We start from the raw sequence: 16,327 nt of genomic DNA, 5'->3' as shown, positions 1-16,327 counted from the left end.
GAGCCGGGATAACCATGTCTCCATCTGTAGATTCCTCAACTCTAACCATAGGAATGAAGGGTCCATTCTTGAGGGTCTGAATATAGAGTGGATTGGCCATCCTGATAAACAGCATCATTTTCTTTTTCCAAAGAGTGTAGTTAGCTTTGTCAAAGGTAGGAATTTTGATGCTACTGATTTTCTGTGTATTTATTCTTCCAAGATCTTGAATCTGTTTTCTTTCAGATTTTGCTCTGATACCACTTGTCAGGAAATAAATAACACACAGATGGGGGGGTGAATGTATTTTACTGTTTTTGGGCTTTTCTTGAATGTTTATGGTTGAACAAAGTAAATTAAATCTTGTAGTAAAATGTGTTCATGCAGAAATTAAGCTTGCAGAAAATAAAGAACACAAATCTTCAAAACTCACTTAATTTTATATTAAAATTAAGACTGTTTTACTATAAAATTTCTAGGCTCTTTGTTGATAAAGAGCTTAGCTTCTTTATTGAAAGTGTTACAATATTTCTATCTAATTGTTACAACTGACTAAAGGACCAGTGTTAACTTTATAAATTAGTTAACTGCTGGTTTACACTGTGTGCAATAAGACATGCTATTAGGTTTTCTAAACTGTCACTTGTCATTTCTATTTATAGAAAAGTAGATCTTCCATTTCTGGCTTAGCATATCTTTAGCATCCTGTGATAATTTTAATCTTCCTCTGTCAGTTAATCTTCACCATTGATCTTGCACATACTTCAAGCTGCTTTTTATAGACTTGTCAATCCAGCTGTTTGGATTGTTTGTTGATTGTTTATCTTGAATATTGAACTGGTATGTGATTTTGTACTTTGAGAATTTTACTCGATATCTCCAGTTAGACATGTGGAGATCTTGACATCTCGATAAGTATGATGACTTCTCGAGATCTCTAATGCACCAATGAATCTAACTGATAGAGGTCTTTGAGTTCTCGAATGAAACTTTAGCTTGTCGAGATCTCTCAGTATCATGTCTTCACTTTGTCTTGTCGACAACTTAGAGTTCTCTAGTGAATTTTGACTTATCGATAACTCTGAGTTCTCTAGTGGACTTTGACTTATCGATAACTCAGAGTTCTTTAATGAAGAGTTCTCTAATGAATGTAGACTTGTCGGTAACTCTGAGTTCTCTAGTGAAGAAATGACTTGTCGATATCTCCAACCTTCATGTATTCTTGACTTGTCGATATCTCTCTGAGTAGCTTTCCTGACTTCTCTATAAGCCATTCTGGAGTTCTCGAATGACTTCTCAATAACAGTAAATATGTGACTTGTAGAGATCTAAACTTAGAGTATTTTTCCTAAAATAGATTTATTCAACTCCAAGCTTCTTCATAATTCTTCTGAGGCATGATCTTATTGATCTTCTTCCAGATAGAATTCTTAGGCTTGATACTTTTATATAAAAAGGCTCCAGTCTGCTCCTTTAACATTTTTACAGACTTTAAATGTTACAAATACAAAATACAAATTAAGATAACAATGCAACTTACTTATGGGTATTGGGTTCCCACTGTTGATGAATTATGATGGGTTGACAATCCCATCCCCAACCTTGACTTAAGGACCACTGCAGGTTCTAGTCCTTTAGTAAGAGGATCAGCTATATTATTCTGAGTTCCTATGAACTCTATAGCTATGATCCTATCAGTCACTAAACCCCTTATAGACTTGAGTCTAACTTGGATGTGTCTCTTAGTTTTAGCATTATGCTTTTTACTGCTAATCTTGTCGATAGTTGTTCGACTATCACAGTGAATAGCAATAGCAGGAAGCGGTCTGCTTACTACAGGTATTGCAGACATAAGTCCATGTAACCATTCAGCCTCCGTCCCTGTGGCATCAAGTGCACACAACTCAGCCTCAAAAGTAGACCGAGTAACAATAGTCTGTCTGCTTGACTTCCAGGATATTGCTCCACCAACCAAGGTGAACACGTATCCAGTCACTCCATTGGAACCAGACTTCTTAGCTATCCAACTTGCATCACTATACCCTTCAAGCACACCAGGAAATCTCCTGTAGTGTAAACTAAGGTACATTGTGCCTTTTAGATATCTAAGTACTCTATCAAGAGCATCCCAATGAGTTCTGTTTGGACAGCTTGTATATCTAGCCAATTTAGACACAGAATATGAAATATCTGGTCTAGTACAGTTAGCAAGATACTGCAAGCTCCCAATAATCTGAGAATACCTTAACTGAGACACAGGCACTCCTGAAATATTCTTGACAAGGACAACTTTCGAATCATAAGGTGTACTAGCGATTCTACACTGTGAATAACCATATTTCTCAAGTATAGATTTCTCTATATAATGAGATTGAGTCAAGGTTATTCCTTCAGTGGACTGAACCAGTTTGATTCCAAGAATCACACTTGCCTCACCCATATCCTTCATTTCAAAATGCCTTTTCAAGAATTCTTTAGTCTCGTTAATAATCTCAATATTGGTTCCAAACAATAAAATGTCATCCACATATAGGCACAAAATAACACACTCATTACCTTTAACTTTAGTGTAGACACACTTATCACTTTCATTAATCTTATAACTGAAAGGCAATATAGTTTCATCAAACTTTTTATGCCAATCTCTGGGAGCTTGTTTCAAGCCATAGATGGACTTGATCAACTTACATACTTTCCTTTCATTGCCTGATGCAACAAATCCATCAGGCTGATCCATATAAATCTCTTCCTCAAGTTCACCATGAAGAAAAGCCGTCTTTACATCCATTTGATGGATGATAAGACCATGGACCGAAGCCAATGCTATAAGCATTCGGATTGTTACCATTCTTGCAACCGGAGAGTATGTATCAAAATAATCAATTCCTTCCTTTTGCTTAAAACCCTTAGCTACCAGTCTAGCTTTGTACTTATCTATTGAGCCGTCAGGGTTCAACTTCCTTTTAAAGACCCATTTGCACCCAATAGTAGAACACCCAGGAGGGAGATCAACCAACTCCCATGTTCCATTAGAAACAATAGAGTCAATTTCACTCTTGACAGCGCCCTTCCAGTGCCTTGACTCAGAAGAATCCATAGCTTGCCGGAAAGTTAAAGGTTCGTCCTCGATATTGTAAGTGATGAAATCACCTCCAAAATCCTTGACTACCTTTGCACGCTTACTTCTCCTTGGTTCCTCTAGTTCCTTAGGACTAGAGCTACTACTAGGTTCCGCCCCCACATTTGTCATCTTTTCCACATGATCAGGAATAGAACTTGATGTGTGAGTAGGATCTTCCTTAGAAGTCGTTCCAGGTATTCCAGTCTTCATAGGGTAGACATCCTCAAAGAATGTCGCATCTCGAAATTCAACTATCGTGTTTGCCACTATACCATCTATGTCAGATTTTAATACTAAAAATCTCATAGCTGTAGTGGTTTCAAGATAGCCCAGAAAGATACAGTCAACAGTCTTTGGACCTAGTTTCTTTCTCTTGTGTTCAGGAACTAGCACCTTAGCAAGGCACCCCCACACACGAAGATACTTAAGACTAGTCATCCTGCCTTTCCATAACTCCAAGGGTGTTTTATCCATGTGTTTCAGAGGGACTCTATTCAAAATATGGCAAGCCGTATTTAGAGCCTCTCCCCACATGTATTTAGGCAACCCAGAGTTAATAAGCATACTATTAATCATATCTTTAAATGTTCTGTTCTTTCGCTCAGCAACCCCATTAGACTCTGGTGTGTATGGTGGAGTAACTTCATGAACTATACCATTGTTTGCACAAAATTCATTAAAAGCATTACTCGTATACTCACCACCTCTATCAGATCTCAACCTTTTAAGTAACTTACTAGTTTGTTTTTCTACTTCAGTTTTATATATAATGAATTTACTAAGTGCTTCATCCTTATGTCTAAGTAAATAAACATAACAGTATCTACTACTATCATCTATAAAAGTAATGAAGTATCTAAACTGGTCCTTGGTCAACACACCACTAAATTCACAAATATCAGTGTGTACTAAATCTAACAAGTCTGAATCCCTAACAATGTTATGAAAAGGTTTCCTTATCTGTTTAGCAGACACACATACTTGACATTTAGAATTCTTTTCTATGGTATATTTTGGAATCAACTCTAAGTTCATCATGTTCTTAAGAGCACAAAAGTTTAAATGACCTAGTCTAGCATGCCATATATTTGAGGATTCAATACAGTTAACAGTAGGAATAACATTATTATTTAAATTTCCCAAAACGGGATCCGTATTAATAACAAATAAACCATTTGACAAGTAACCCTTGCCAAAGAATGTACCAGTGTGAATAAGAACTACTTTATTACACTTGAACGAAATTTCAAAACCACTAGAAACTAAACAGCTTCCACTTATTATATTTCTACGCATGTTGGGAACATGATGCACTCTCGTCAGAGATAGAATACGTCCTGAAGGGAACTTCAGATCCACGTTTCCAACTCCATGTACTTGAGCAACACTAGCATTCCCCATCTTCACAGTCAGGCTATGACTCTGTTGATAAGATACAAATAAACTAATATCAGCACAAATATGTACATTAGCTCCAGTATCTATCAACCATTCATTTGACAGATAGGTAGAAAATATCACAGGGTTGTAGGATACATACCGGTCAACGTCGGTTTCAGAATCCGTAGCCTCACCAACAACCATGTTCACTACAGGCCCACTTGCGGTTCCAAGCACAACATTTGCTTGCGCTACCTCGGTTTTCTTCGCTTTCTTCGTAGGGCAGTCCTTACTCCAGTGCCCAACCTGCCCACAAGACCAGCATGGTTTGTTTGCCTTGGGTTTCTTGGCCTTGTCCTTGTCACTCTTAGGTTTATTACTATTAGCTTTCTTAGCAAAAGCCTTCCTCTTTTGTCCTACAGTTGCTATGTTTACCTTTGAGGTACCGTGTTCAGTTGGCATCACATGTCCCTGTTTGGACTTGTGTTGTTCTTGCACCGAGATGTCCAGCATAAGGTTGGTCCAGGTGATCTCTCATTTCTGTCTTTTCAGGGAGAGAGAGAACTCTTCCCAAGACTTCGGGAGTTTTTCAATCACACTCATCACCTTGAACTTCTCCGGGAGATTCATTCCAGACTCCTTCAAAGCATGCACTATCATCTCGAATTCATGCACCTGCTCAGTCATAGACTTATTGTCCACCAGCTTGAACTCGAGGAACCTTGCCACAGAATACTTTTCTAGACCTTGTGAGTCAGTATTATGTGTCTGGTCCAGCTTCTCCCATAAGAGTTTTGCAGAGTAGGCATCAGAAGAATAGACATCAAACAAAGTGTTTGTTAGTGCCGCCAGAATGGCCGCCCTAGCCACTCCATCCTTCTCAGCCCACTTCGCAAAAGCCTTAACTGTGTCAGCCTTCTCTTGATCCACTACTGGTTTCTCATATTCCACAACCGGCCACAGACCCTTTATAGTCAACCACAACTTCATCCTTTTCTGCCAGCGAGAAAAGCCAATGCCACCGTTGAATTTCTCCGGTAAACCGGTTAGTTCAACAGCCTGTGGGAAACTATAGGTGGTCCAATCAATGGCCCCAGCAGTTGCACCCGAACTGCTACCACCACCAACGATAACCTCACTTTCGTTAACCATTATGCTAAATTCTATATAACTAATATTCTCTTCAAGAATGTTGGAAATCTCACTAACAAATATAGCAACATAGAAGCAAGTGTATAAAGAATTTAGCAAGTTTAGGCCAAGACCACAGTTAACAAAACAAAATATGCAGGTAAACAAAATCAGTAACTGAAATAACGAAGAGAGAAAGAAAGATGTACCCGAAACCATAGCTTTTAACAGTGACTGAAATAAAGGTTCACAGATACAAAATGCCAAGAAAATGATCACAGCTGAGTCACCAGGCCTTGCTCGAAGTCCTGGCTGCTCTTGAAGAGAATATTGCCCCTACCTGCTGCGTTTGGGATGCGCACAATATCTCCACCAGGATAAAACAGCTCGGAGTTTATGTTAACAGCAGCAACAAAAGCTCCACTTCGACCAGCACCTCAGTCACCAGAAAATATCAGCACTTCAGGACTTGTGGAAGAGAAATGCAGAGAGGTTGAAGAGAAGAGAAGAGAATGTAGTGTATATCTTATTCATTCAGTTTAGCCTCTATTTATAGGAGAGGAAAAATGAAACTGTCAACACACTTAATGTCTGAATTAAACTGCTACATTAATGAAAAAAAAAACAAAACTGATCAGATTTTGAATTCATTAATGAAAAAATCAAAACTGATCAGCTTTTGAATTTAAATTATTTGTAACAGCTTTTCACATTAACACCCACATTATTATCAGAACTTAAGTTAAGTTCTGATGTGATTCATCAGTACTTAAGTTCTGATTCTGATATCAGAACAAGTTCTGATTTTATTCATCAGTTCTTAAGTTCTGATTCTAATATCAGAATTTGTTACAGATCAGATTATTTGCAGGTTCAATATATTTAGACTACTTAACCTATTTCAGAACCCAGCCCAATAATCCGGTCACCGATAAATAAATTCGAATTAAAATAATTCTCAAATAAATAAAATCCTCGTCCAGGTCGCCTCGCGTACGCCGATCTCATTTCATATGGATTTCATTAAGAAAATTCTTAAAACCATACATGAAAATTTAAGTTCAAATATCATTGAACAATTTTCAATCATTAGATTTTAGGATTAACATCAAGAACATAATTAAATTAAGCTCTAAAATCCTAATTTTCTAACAGAAATCACTGATGAACAACTTGACTCAATGTTCCCGCAGGATGGATATACAATCTTAGATACTCCGGCTTCTTATGTGCCTATCAGAACACCTGCTAGGAAACTACTTGCTACCCCCACTCCCATGGGAACTCCGCTTTATGCAATCCCTGAAGAAAATAGGGGTCAGCAATTCGATGTTCCAAAAGAATTGCCAGGTGGTTTGCCATCCATGAAGCCCGAAGATTACCAGTACTTCGGAGCTTTGCTGAATGAGGAAGATGAAGAAGAAATGTCTCCTGATGAGCACACAATGCGAAAAATCATGAAACTGTTGCTTAAGGTGAAGAATGGAACACCAACTCAGCGTAAAATGGCTTTGAGACAGCTCACTGATAAGGCTCGGGAGTTTGGTGCCGCCCAATTGTTTAGTCAAATCCTCCCTCTTCTCATGCAACCCACCTTAGAAGATCAGGAGAGACATCTTTTGGTGAAGGTCATTAACAGAGTATTATATAAACTGGATGAGTTGGTACGTCCTTATGTACACAAAATCCTTGTGGTAATTGAGCCTTTATTAATTGATGAGGATTATTATGCCCGTTTAGAGGGATGAGAAATTATATCCAATCTCAGCAAAGCAGCTGGTCTGGCTACAATGATTTCTGCAATGCGTCCTGATATTGATAACATTGATGAGTATGTGAGGAACACCACTGCAAGAGCCTTCAGTGTTGTTGCTTCTACACTTGGGATACCTGCCATTTTGCCATTCTTAAAAGCTGTATGTCAAAGTAAGAAGTCATGGCAAGCTCGTCACAGGTATTAAGATTGTTCAGCAAATTGCTATACTGATAGGCTGTGCAGTTCTTCCTCACTTGCCCTTTCTTGTAGAAACTATTGAACATGGTCTAAATGATGAGAGTCAGAAGATCAGAACTATCACTGCTCTATCTTTAGCAGCTCTTGCAGAGGCCTCTGCTCCTTATGGTATTGAGAGCTTTGACTCAGTTTTGAAGCCCTTATGGAAGGGTATTAGGTCACACCGTGGGAAAGTCTTGGCTGCTTTTTTGAAGGCGATTGGTTTCATTATACCACTAATGGATGCGGTATATGCAAGTTACTATACAAAAGAAGTCATGATAATTTTAATAAGTGAGTTTCAGACACCCGATGAAGAAATGAAGAAGATTGTGTTAAAAGTGGTCAAGCAGTGTGTGAGCACTGAAGGTGTAGAGGCTGACTACATTCGAAGTGAAATATTGCCTGAATTTTTCCGCAATTTTTGGGTTCGAAGGATGGCTTTGGATCGTAGAAATTATAAACAGCTTGTAGAGACTACTGTCGAAGTGGGAAACAAAGTTGGAGTTGCTGATATTGTTGGAAGAATAATGGAGGACCTTAAAGATGATAGTGAACTGTATAGGGGAATGGTTATGGAGACGATTGAGAAGGTCGTATCTGATTTGGGTGCATCTGATATTGATGCTCGCTTGGAAGAGCTTTTGATTGATGGTATACTTTATGCATTCCAAGCGCAGACCAGCGGTGATGCTAATGTGATCCTTAATGGGTTCAGTGCAGTTGTAAATTCTTTAGGGAAGAGGGTGAAGCCTTACCTTCCCCAGATATGTGGTACAATTAAGTGGCTTCTGAACAACAAGAATGCAAAGGTTAGACAGCAGGCAGCAGATCTCATTTCCCGGGTTGCAGTGGTCATGAAACAGTGCCAAGAAGAGCAACTTATGGGACATCTTGCGGCTGTTTTATGAGTATTTGGGAGAAGAATATCCTGAAGTCTTGGGATCAATACTGGGAGCACTTAAAGCAATTGTGAATGTTATTGGTATGTCTAAAATGACTCCTCCAATCAAAGATTTGCTTCCTCGGTTGACCCCAATTTTGAAGAATCGGCATGAGAAGGTTCAGGAGAACTGTATTGATCTTGTTGGTCGAATTGCTGATCGTGGAGCTGAGTTTATTCCTGCAAGGGAGTGGATGAGGATATGCTTTGAGCTTCTTGAGATGCTTAAAGCCCACAAAAAGGGAATTCGTCGGGCTACAGTGAACACTTTTGGGTACATCGCAAAAGTTATTGGACCACAAGACGTTCTGGCAACCTTGTTGAACAATCTCAAGGTTCAGGAGCGCCAGAATCGCGTGTGCACAACTTTGGCAATTGCTATAGTTGCAGAAACTTGTTCTCCTTTTACAGTTTTACCTGCCTTGATGAATGAATATCGTGTTCCTGAGCTAAATGTGCAGAATGGTGTTCTGAAATCCCTTTCCTTTATTTTCGAGTATATTGGTGAAATGGGTAAAGATTACATATATGTTGTGACTCCATTACTTGTAGACGCTCTGATGGACAGGGATCTGGTTCACAGGCAGACCGCTGCATCAGCCGTCAAGCACATGGCTTTGGGTGTGGCTGGTCTGGGATCTGAGGATGCTTTGGTTCATTTGATGAACTACGTCTGGCCCAACATATTTGAGACTTCACCGCATGTTGTAAATGCTGTCATGGAAGCCATAGAAGGGATGAGGGTTGCATTAGGCGCAGCTATTGTACTTAACTACTGTGTTCAGGGGTTGTTTCATCCAGCAAGAAAGGTTAGAGAAATATACTGGAAGTTATACAACTCACTCTACATTGGCGCTCAAGATGCAATCGTGGCTGCTTATCCTACACTTGATGATGAGGATCGGAACATGTGTAGCCGGCCTGAATTGACTATGTTTGTGTAATTCCAGAAATGACTGTGCTTCTAGTTTTTCCTTTGGTCTTTGGGAACCTTTTTTTTCTTGTTGACAGGGAAACTTATTACGTCATCGAACTTATGTTATTAGTTGATGAATGGTTTTACTTTTATTAGCCAACAACAGGTTTTGGGCCTATTTATATCCCTGTAAGAATATTATTATTATTATTTCGAGACCATTAACTATATAACAATCAATAATAATTTCATACATTCGTCTTGCATCATTGGTGATGTAGGTTAACAAATTATGAATTTCCTCTGCTGGAATTAATTGCCGCTGCTTCTTCTCTACATATTGCTGCAGATATTATCAATATCTGGGGGAAGAATGATGTTATATTTACGGATGTTTTGTCTTATTTATACAGTGATTATGTTAGTTCTCTCCGTAAATGTTGTCAGTCTTGAAGAACTGGTCTTACCAAACAAATAACCAAACCAGTGATACTTGTAAGAGAGCATCTCCAAATAAGTAAAATTATTAGGTAAATTGGATAGGTATAATAAATATGTAAAAATTTACATAAGGGAAGCGTGTGTACTCCAAGGGATTATCTATAATCATATTATATATAATTATACATAAAAGGTTTATGGGTTCAACAAATCTAGCAAATCAAATAAATTTATCTATATTTTTTACTAATGAGAAGAATGGTTGGAGTGCATCAATTTTTACCTATTATATAAAAGTGTGTAGAGCATAGTAAATTTATAATATCCCGGAGGAGATCGCTCTCAGGTACTATTGTTTAGTTGTCATTGATAATATCTTCTTAAATTGGTAAAGCACTATATTTCGCTTTCACCTTTTATGTGCACACAAGACAATCAAAGCCAAATGTTTAGAAAAAGTTTAGGTAAATATATCACTAATTAAAGGGAGAAACTAGCAACAGCACCAGGAAACGGAGATCTTACTTTTTTTAGACTCCCGTCGTAAAACTCTTCAAATTGATTATTAAATCTTAAAAATTTAAAAGATACCCAAATGGTAATATGTCCTACTAAGAGCATATCCAGGGGTGCAACTTGTTAACTAAATAATTAATATGTGATTCAAGTGCTGCAGATCACTTATGCTCTACAGTACGAAGCACCGTACTGAAGTAAACAATCAGTAAATCCTCCAGTTGATAAACCGGAATCAAGAGCTACTTTCCCAGCTACATCAATACCAAGTTTCTCAATGGCAGCCTCCAATCATGTCCAGCTCTAGAAATACAAACCAATTATGTAGAAAAATCAAACGAAAGACCTGCTAGATCGTAGCTGCGGGAAAGTCAATATAATGATGAAAAAAGAATCATCACCTACATACATATTTAGGAATTTCAGCACCGGGGTCTGACTATAGGCGAGCAAGACTTGCACCTAGAGCCCCCGACATTCAAGGACCCCAAAAATTTCTAACTTTTTCAAGTAAATATATATGAATTTTCATGATATATGTATATTAGGGTCCCATAAACTGATTTCGATTAGGGCCCCTCGAATCTAAGGGCCGGTCTGACACTGATCTCCACAACAGATTTATTGGGCATAGGAGTTCCAACTTTATTTTATCACCTTACCATCAACAATGACTTTGCCTAAAGAGACAGAGACAACTTAAAGCCAGAAAGTAACCTCGTGTCTAAGAAGTGAAAAGCATACACAAATTTAAGACACAAAAGTGTAATTTCATCACGAGTCCATACAAAAGTTTATAGTTGATCTGTGAGTAGTTGAGCCTTTAGAAAATTTCCGCACCAAGTCAACAAAAAAATAAGTCACAAAAGCCTATAATATGTTTAAAATCCAGCATTATAGGGATTAAAGAGGGGAGCGTTTCCTCTTGCAACATTTAAAAACTTGTGTAGCATCCAACTTAAGTGTTTTTATATATGTACTGGTCAATGTGCCCTACGCTTAGGCATCATTAAAATATAATAAACTTTGAAAGTAGAATTAATAGTTATACAAAATTAGTTAATAGTTTAAAAAATATTAAACTTTTGTAGTATCACAAGATACATAGTTAAGGGATGCAAAATGTATATAGTTATATTATGAGGTGCGAAGTGCAATAAGCTAAAACCAAGGGGATGTAAAGTACAAATTACTCAAAACATATCTTAGATTGTGCTTACATTTCTCATGGATGCAGCAATATCAGTTATATACATGTTTAGTAACATATGATATAATAGGTTCTCCATATATTAGCTTAACGCATCAGAAGACCTTCAATGTACATATTAACCTAAATGAAGAAACAGCAATTTCTTCACAAAAGAAAAGTATAGCTAATTATAGGATCAGTTGCGATTATAACTTCCATCACATGACTTCAGTGCACGCTATCTTTAGTAATTGAAACCTTGTGCTCTTTCCGAATCAAAAGGCTTTCAAGAGCTGCTTTATACACTTCTTAAACTGTTCATCTGTACAACCAGCTCGAGATACAATCTGCAGCTTTGAACAAAGAACCAACACCTCGAAAGGTTCTAAGTTTCTAAACATCTTAGGATCTCGATCATAATCCTGAACATGTAAAGTTTGGAAACAGACATAAAGGTCAGAACAATGATGTGCACAAAGTAATACATTTGTACATATTCTATATTACAAGGTTATAATACTTGCCCTGCATGGGTTTTTGGTTTATATCTTTAATTTAAAATTTATAAAAAATATTTAGGCATTATACTTGCGTTAATAGGGTTAATATGTTATTAGTTAATCAACATCATTACCTTCAAAAACTACGATTAGAGCTTTGTTTTATTTTTTTGTAATATTAATGAATCGGAAACAGTAATACATCCAGTCCATTGAAGATAATGACAGACGAAAGCAGTGAAAAGAAAAGGTTTGACCGGAGGTTGACACATGAACAAAGATTGGAAGGAGGAGAACTAGGAGGGAAAACTGTCCAGGAAATTAAGATAAAGTTGCAATTTGACCCCTTAAGCAGCATTTAGGTCAAATTTGGTCAACTTTAAGGTTAATTATGGTAAATTTTTATTGAAGTTTAGAACAAATGCTAAACTCTGCTGGACTGAAATTATACTTTACCATTTTTGAATATCAACTGACCTTTTCCGTTACAATTACAATAGGCTCAGAACCGAACTTCACTAGAAGTTCTTGGAGTCTCAGCATGATCTTCTCAACATCCTACATAGATATGCAACAAAGAGAATCTGCTTTACAAATTAGATTGCATTAAATTAAGTTACAAAAAAATAACTAGGAGTATAGATATACAAAAAATGATATAAATTCTCTTGTTTCTGATCAGGCTGAACTCGATATCAGAACTCTGAATCATCTTTTGTTCATTGCAATAAAATTCAAGCACCCAGATTAAAATAATACAAATTTCAGTCTTCGTTTTGATGATAAAGAAAGTCAAAATATACAACTCGGACCTAGTATATGAAATTGAATTAAGTTTAAGGTAATTGCGATAGAGTTTGGTGATGTACCTCGCTTCGAAATACATGATGGTCGTTAAAATCCATTCTATCAACACATCTTGGTCTTAACTGCCATAGAATAATTTATATCCATACATCAAATCAAATTAAAGAATACATAACTGCTCTTATCTATATTTTCAATCACATATGCAATAAAATAGTACCTGCTCAATACTCCGGGCAAATGAATCAGCACAACCAATAGCAGATAAGCAGAAAATAGTCCGGTTATGTATAGCCGCCAAAGGTAATTCACAAGAAACTTTTCCCACGGAAAATAAGTGTGAGGGAGTCATTTTAGCATAGTATATTGGAGCAGCTTTATTGTTTTCACGAATTGTTAATTCGAGGACTTCAATTTCCTGCTCTAACATCTGCAAGTATACATGATACTAATATAAGGTTCATTGTCTCCTTTAGTGTTATCTGCTAATGCACATATACAATTGACTGTTATAAGCCAAGGCACGTTCATTTAATATAATTTTAGGCAAATCTCATCAATTGACAAAAGCAGCAAAACATACCAAGTCTGCATGATGAACTACAACAATATTAGCTCGCGTCAGCGCAGTCAACGGCTCCCGTAAAGGACCAAGGGGAAGTAACTTACGGTTACCCCATGGCATCATCCCATTTACCATTACAATATCCACATCACGGCCCAAATGTAGATGCTGCTTAAAAGTATATACAAGTCCATAAGTACGAATGTATGAATTATGATTTGAATCATTTCCACAACTTGTGGGTGAATTATTATAGTGAAAATAATGTTCAAAGGCATAGATAGCAGTTAAAATCATGTTATATGAATGTGCATTACATGAATCAATTATATGAATATTGATTAAAAACATATCTGGTAGATTATCATGCTACAAGAATCTAAATATGGAAGAACTAGAGAGGAGACGAAATATGATGGAAGCATAGGGCTTGCAAAGAATTTGAACCTGCATTCCATCGTCAAGAATCACAACCCCTATGGTGCTTGAATTGGGAACACTTGGTACGATGTGTTGAGAAGAGAGTCTGTGGTGTGTGTAAGAATAATTTTGAAGAAAAGAGGTAGCAATAGCTGCCCGATTCGCACCTACACCTATCCTTGCAGAGGTAGCATGAAAATGTCTTTGAAGCATTTTAGCTTCATCGGCGCAACCATAACCCTGGAAAACATAGAAATACGAAACAAATCATGGAAAGGCACAGGGGGGTGGTGAATGAAAAGGGGGGGAAAGGAGGGTAAGGAAGAAGAAAAGGAAAAGAACCCTAGTGAGAATGAGAGGGGAAATTCCGGAATGAAGAAAGCAATGAGCTATGAACTCGACCATTGGAGTCTTTCCATTACCTCCCCAACTTAGATTCCCAACACTAATAACCGGGACAGGCAACCTTGGGAGTCAATAGGATATACATAGTATTCATTAAACAAAGATAAGTAGGTGATATAAGAAACATTACATTGTTAATATTAAGGACTATAAATGATAATTAAGTACCTGTGAGTGGGGAGCAGACGAAAGCGGTAGAGGTGGTGGCGGAGGGAGAGGATGATTTTGTAGAGAAAGGAAGTTAAGGAGAGGAGGGGGATGAGAGAGAGTTGAATTGTGGAGAGTTCTGAAAGTCCTCCTCCTCCTTCTACTCTACTGCTCCATATCAATGGCGTGTATGCTATCTCATTCACCATCTTTCGCACTCTCCCCATTTTACAATCCCCCAATTTTCAGTTGCTCCTTTTCACATTTAAATTTGGGTCTTTCTCCCTAGGAAAATCGGGTCTTTTTAGCCCACAGTGTTTAGTACATTTTCATCCATATTTATTATATTATTAGAAGATAAATTAAAATATATTATTCAACTTATAAAATTTCACGCTTATTATAATATCATTTGATGCACATTAAAAATTAAGTAAATATTTATTTAAGTAAACTAAGTAAATTATTACCTTTTCTTAAAATAAAGTAATACAACCCATTTGTATGCCCCAATTTCTTGCATTATTAATTTTGAATCAAAAATAAAAATATAATATAATTTATTTATCCAAAAATTGTATAACAAAGATGAATATTACTATAGCTAAAAACAACAATTGAAAAGTTAACGAACTCCCATGCTATCTAATTTGATCTTACACGGAACCATAAAATTATAATTAATGAAATATACAGCCCAGCAAATAAATTCATCAATTTAATTAGTAGGGTCAAGTAAAATGAATACATATAAGATAATAGGATATATAATACAGTACGGTCGATAAAGATAAACAAAATAAATACTTTCTATACACTTAAAATATTCTTATTCGATACTACAATACAAAAATCACATAAACAATAATAATTTGAAATTCATGATTCATACCAAAATTACTACAATCCGGTGATAACAATCTAAATTTTCAGAATATTGTTACTATAACCGGTGACCCGATCCTATATTTTTATCCTTATTTCCCCAAATCATAACATAAATCATATATTTAAGCTATTATCTAGACACCAAGTGCAATAGTATATATTACTTTAAAATATATCATCACGCGACTCAAATTTTGATAATCAACATACATACATAATACACAATTTTGAAAAATGTTAGATAGATCGATCGAAAACTTATATTAATTATAATCAAATATATTTTTAGCTCTTTTAACCATCTAAACAATATTTACTTGAAAAACATAAAATACAAAAATTGTGAAGAACGAATATTTTTCTAAAAAAATAATAGAGTTCTTATAACACTGTTCACAAGGATCATGGCGTTTTTTTGACTACGACCAGGTTAATGACACGTGGTAATATTAAACTGGAAAAACTTGAATTCTTTGAAAATAAATATTAATAATTTTAAAATTATAAAATATATGTTAAAATTATTATATAAGTATTTAATGAAATTTGGTTAACAATGAAAAAAATTACAGTTTTTCATAAAATAATTTCACACTTCACATTACATAAAATTAAAATAATATATATGTGTGTGATGAATAAGTATATACATCTAAATGCCTTGGGTTAAAGCGGGAGAATTTTTCATTTTAGAGGAAAATAAAGCTCGGGATAGAGTTTTTTTAGAGGAAAATTACATGGAGTGAATATAAATAATGGGGATTCAATCAACAAATCTAGGCGTGCTAAAATATACTCCCTCCGTCCCGACCAATTGTTTACATTTGGTTTGGGCACGGAGGTTAAGAAATATGTATAAAATAATGAAAAAGAGAAAGAAAAGTGAGTGAAGTAGTGGGACTCATTGATTTTTAATGTATAAAAAGGAGATAGTGGAGTAAAAGTAGTGTGAAAAGGGGAAAAAAGTAGGGAAGTGGTGGGAC

General features: G+C 36.3%; 2 protein-coding genes across 4 annotated transcripts; one reads left to right on the top strand and one right to left on the bottom strand.

Annotated features, from left to right (window-relative positions):
* Positions 1 to 927: 927 nt before the first annotated feature.
* Positions 928 to 9,644, top strand: LOC141713750 (uncharacterized). Its single transcript, XM_074517324.1, is given in 4 exon segments — positions 928 to 946; positions 6,767 to 7,562; positions 7,564 to 8,508; positions 8,510 to 9,644. Coding segments are annotated over 4 exon segments (2,742 nt in total). The 3' UTR covers positions 9,492 to 9,644.
* Positions 9,645 to 11,593: 1,949 nt separating this feature from the next.
* On the bottom strand, positions 11,594 to 14,748 carry LOC141711497 (putative tetraacyldisaccharide 4'-kinase, mitochondrial). 3 transcript variants are annotated; one of them, XM_074513961.1, is made up of 8 exons: positions 14,478 to 14,746; positions 14,247 to 14,349; positions 13,932 to 14,144; positions 13,503 to 13,652; positions 13,140 to 13,349; positions 12,982 to 13,041; positions 12,590 to 12,670; positions 11,594 to 12,034 (listed from the first exon to the last, which is right to left on the bottom strand). In XM_074513961.1, exons 1-8 carry the CDS (start codon positions 14,681 to 14,683, stop codon positions 11,888 to 11,890), a joined length of 1,170 nt encoding a protein of 389 aa, XP_074370062.1. In that variant the 5' UTR covers positions 14,684 to 14,746; the 3' UTR covers positions 11,594 to 11,887. The 3 variants fall into 3 exon arrangements, 2 of the variants coding, with proteins under 2 accessions (XP_074370062.1, XP_074370061.1); XM_074513960.1 differs by having other exon boundaries at positions 14,247 to 14,370; positions 14,478 to 14,745; XR_012571372.1 differs by having other exon boundaries at positions 11,897 to 12,034; positions 12,590 to 12,696; positions 14,247 to 14,370; positions 14,478 to 14,748.
* Positions 14,749 to 16,327: the final 1,579 nt, after the last annotated feature.

This window comes from Apium graveolens, chromosome 3 (genome assembly GCF_009905375.1).
Source record: "Apium graveolens cultivar Ventura chromosome 3, ASM990537v1, whole genome shotgun sequence".
NCBI lineage: Eukaryota > Viridiplantae > Streptophyta > Magnoliopsida > Apiales > Apiaceae > Apium > Apium graveolens.
Note: the sequence above shows the minus strand (reverse complement) of the source record. Positions and strands in the feature narration are given on the sequence as shown.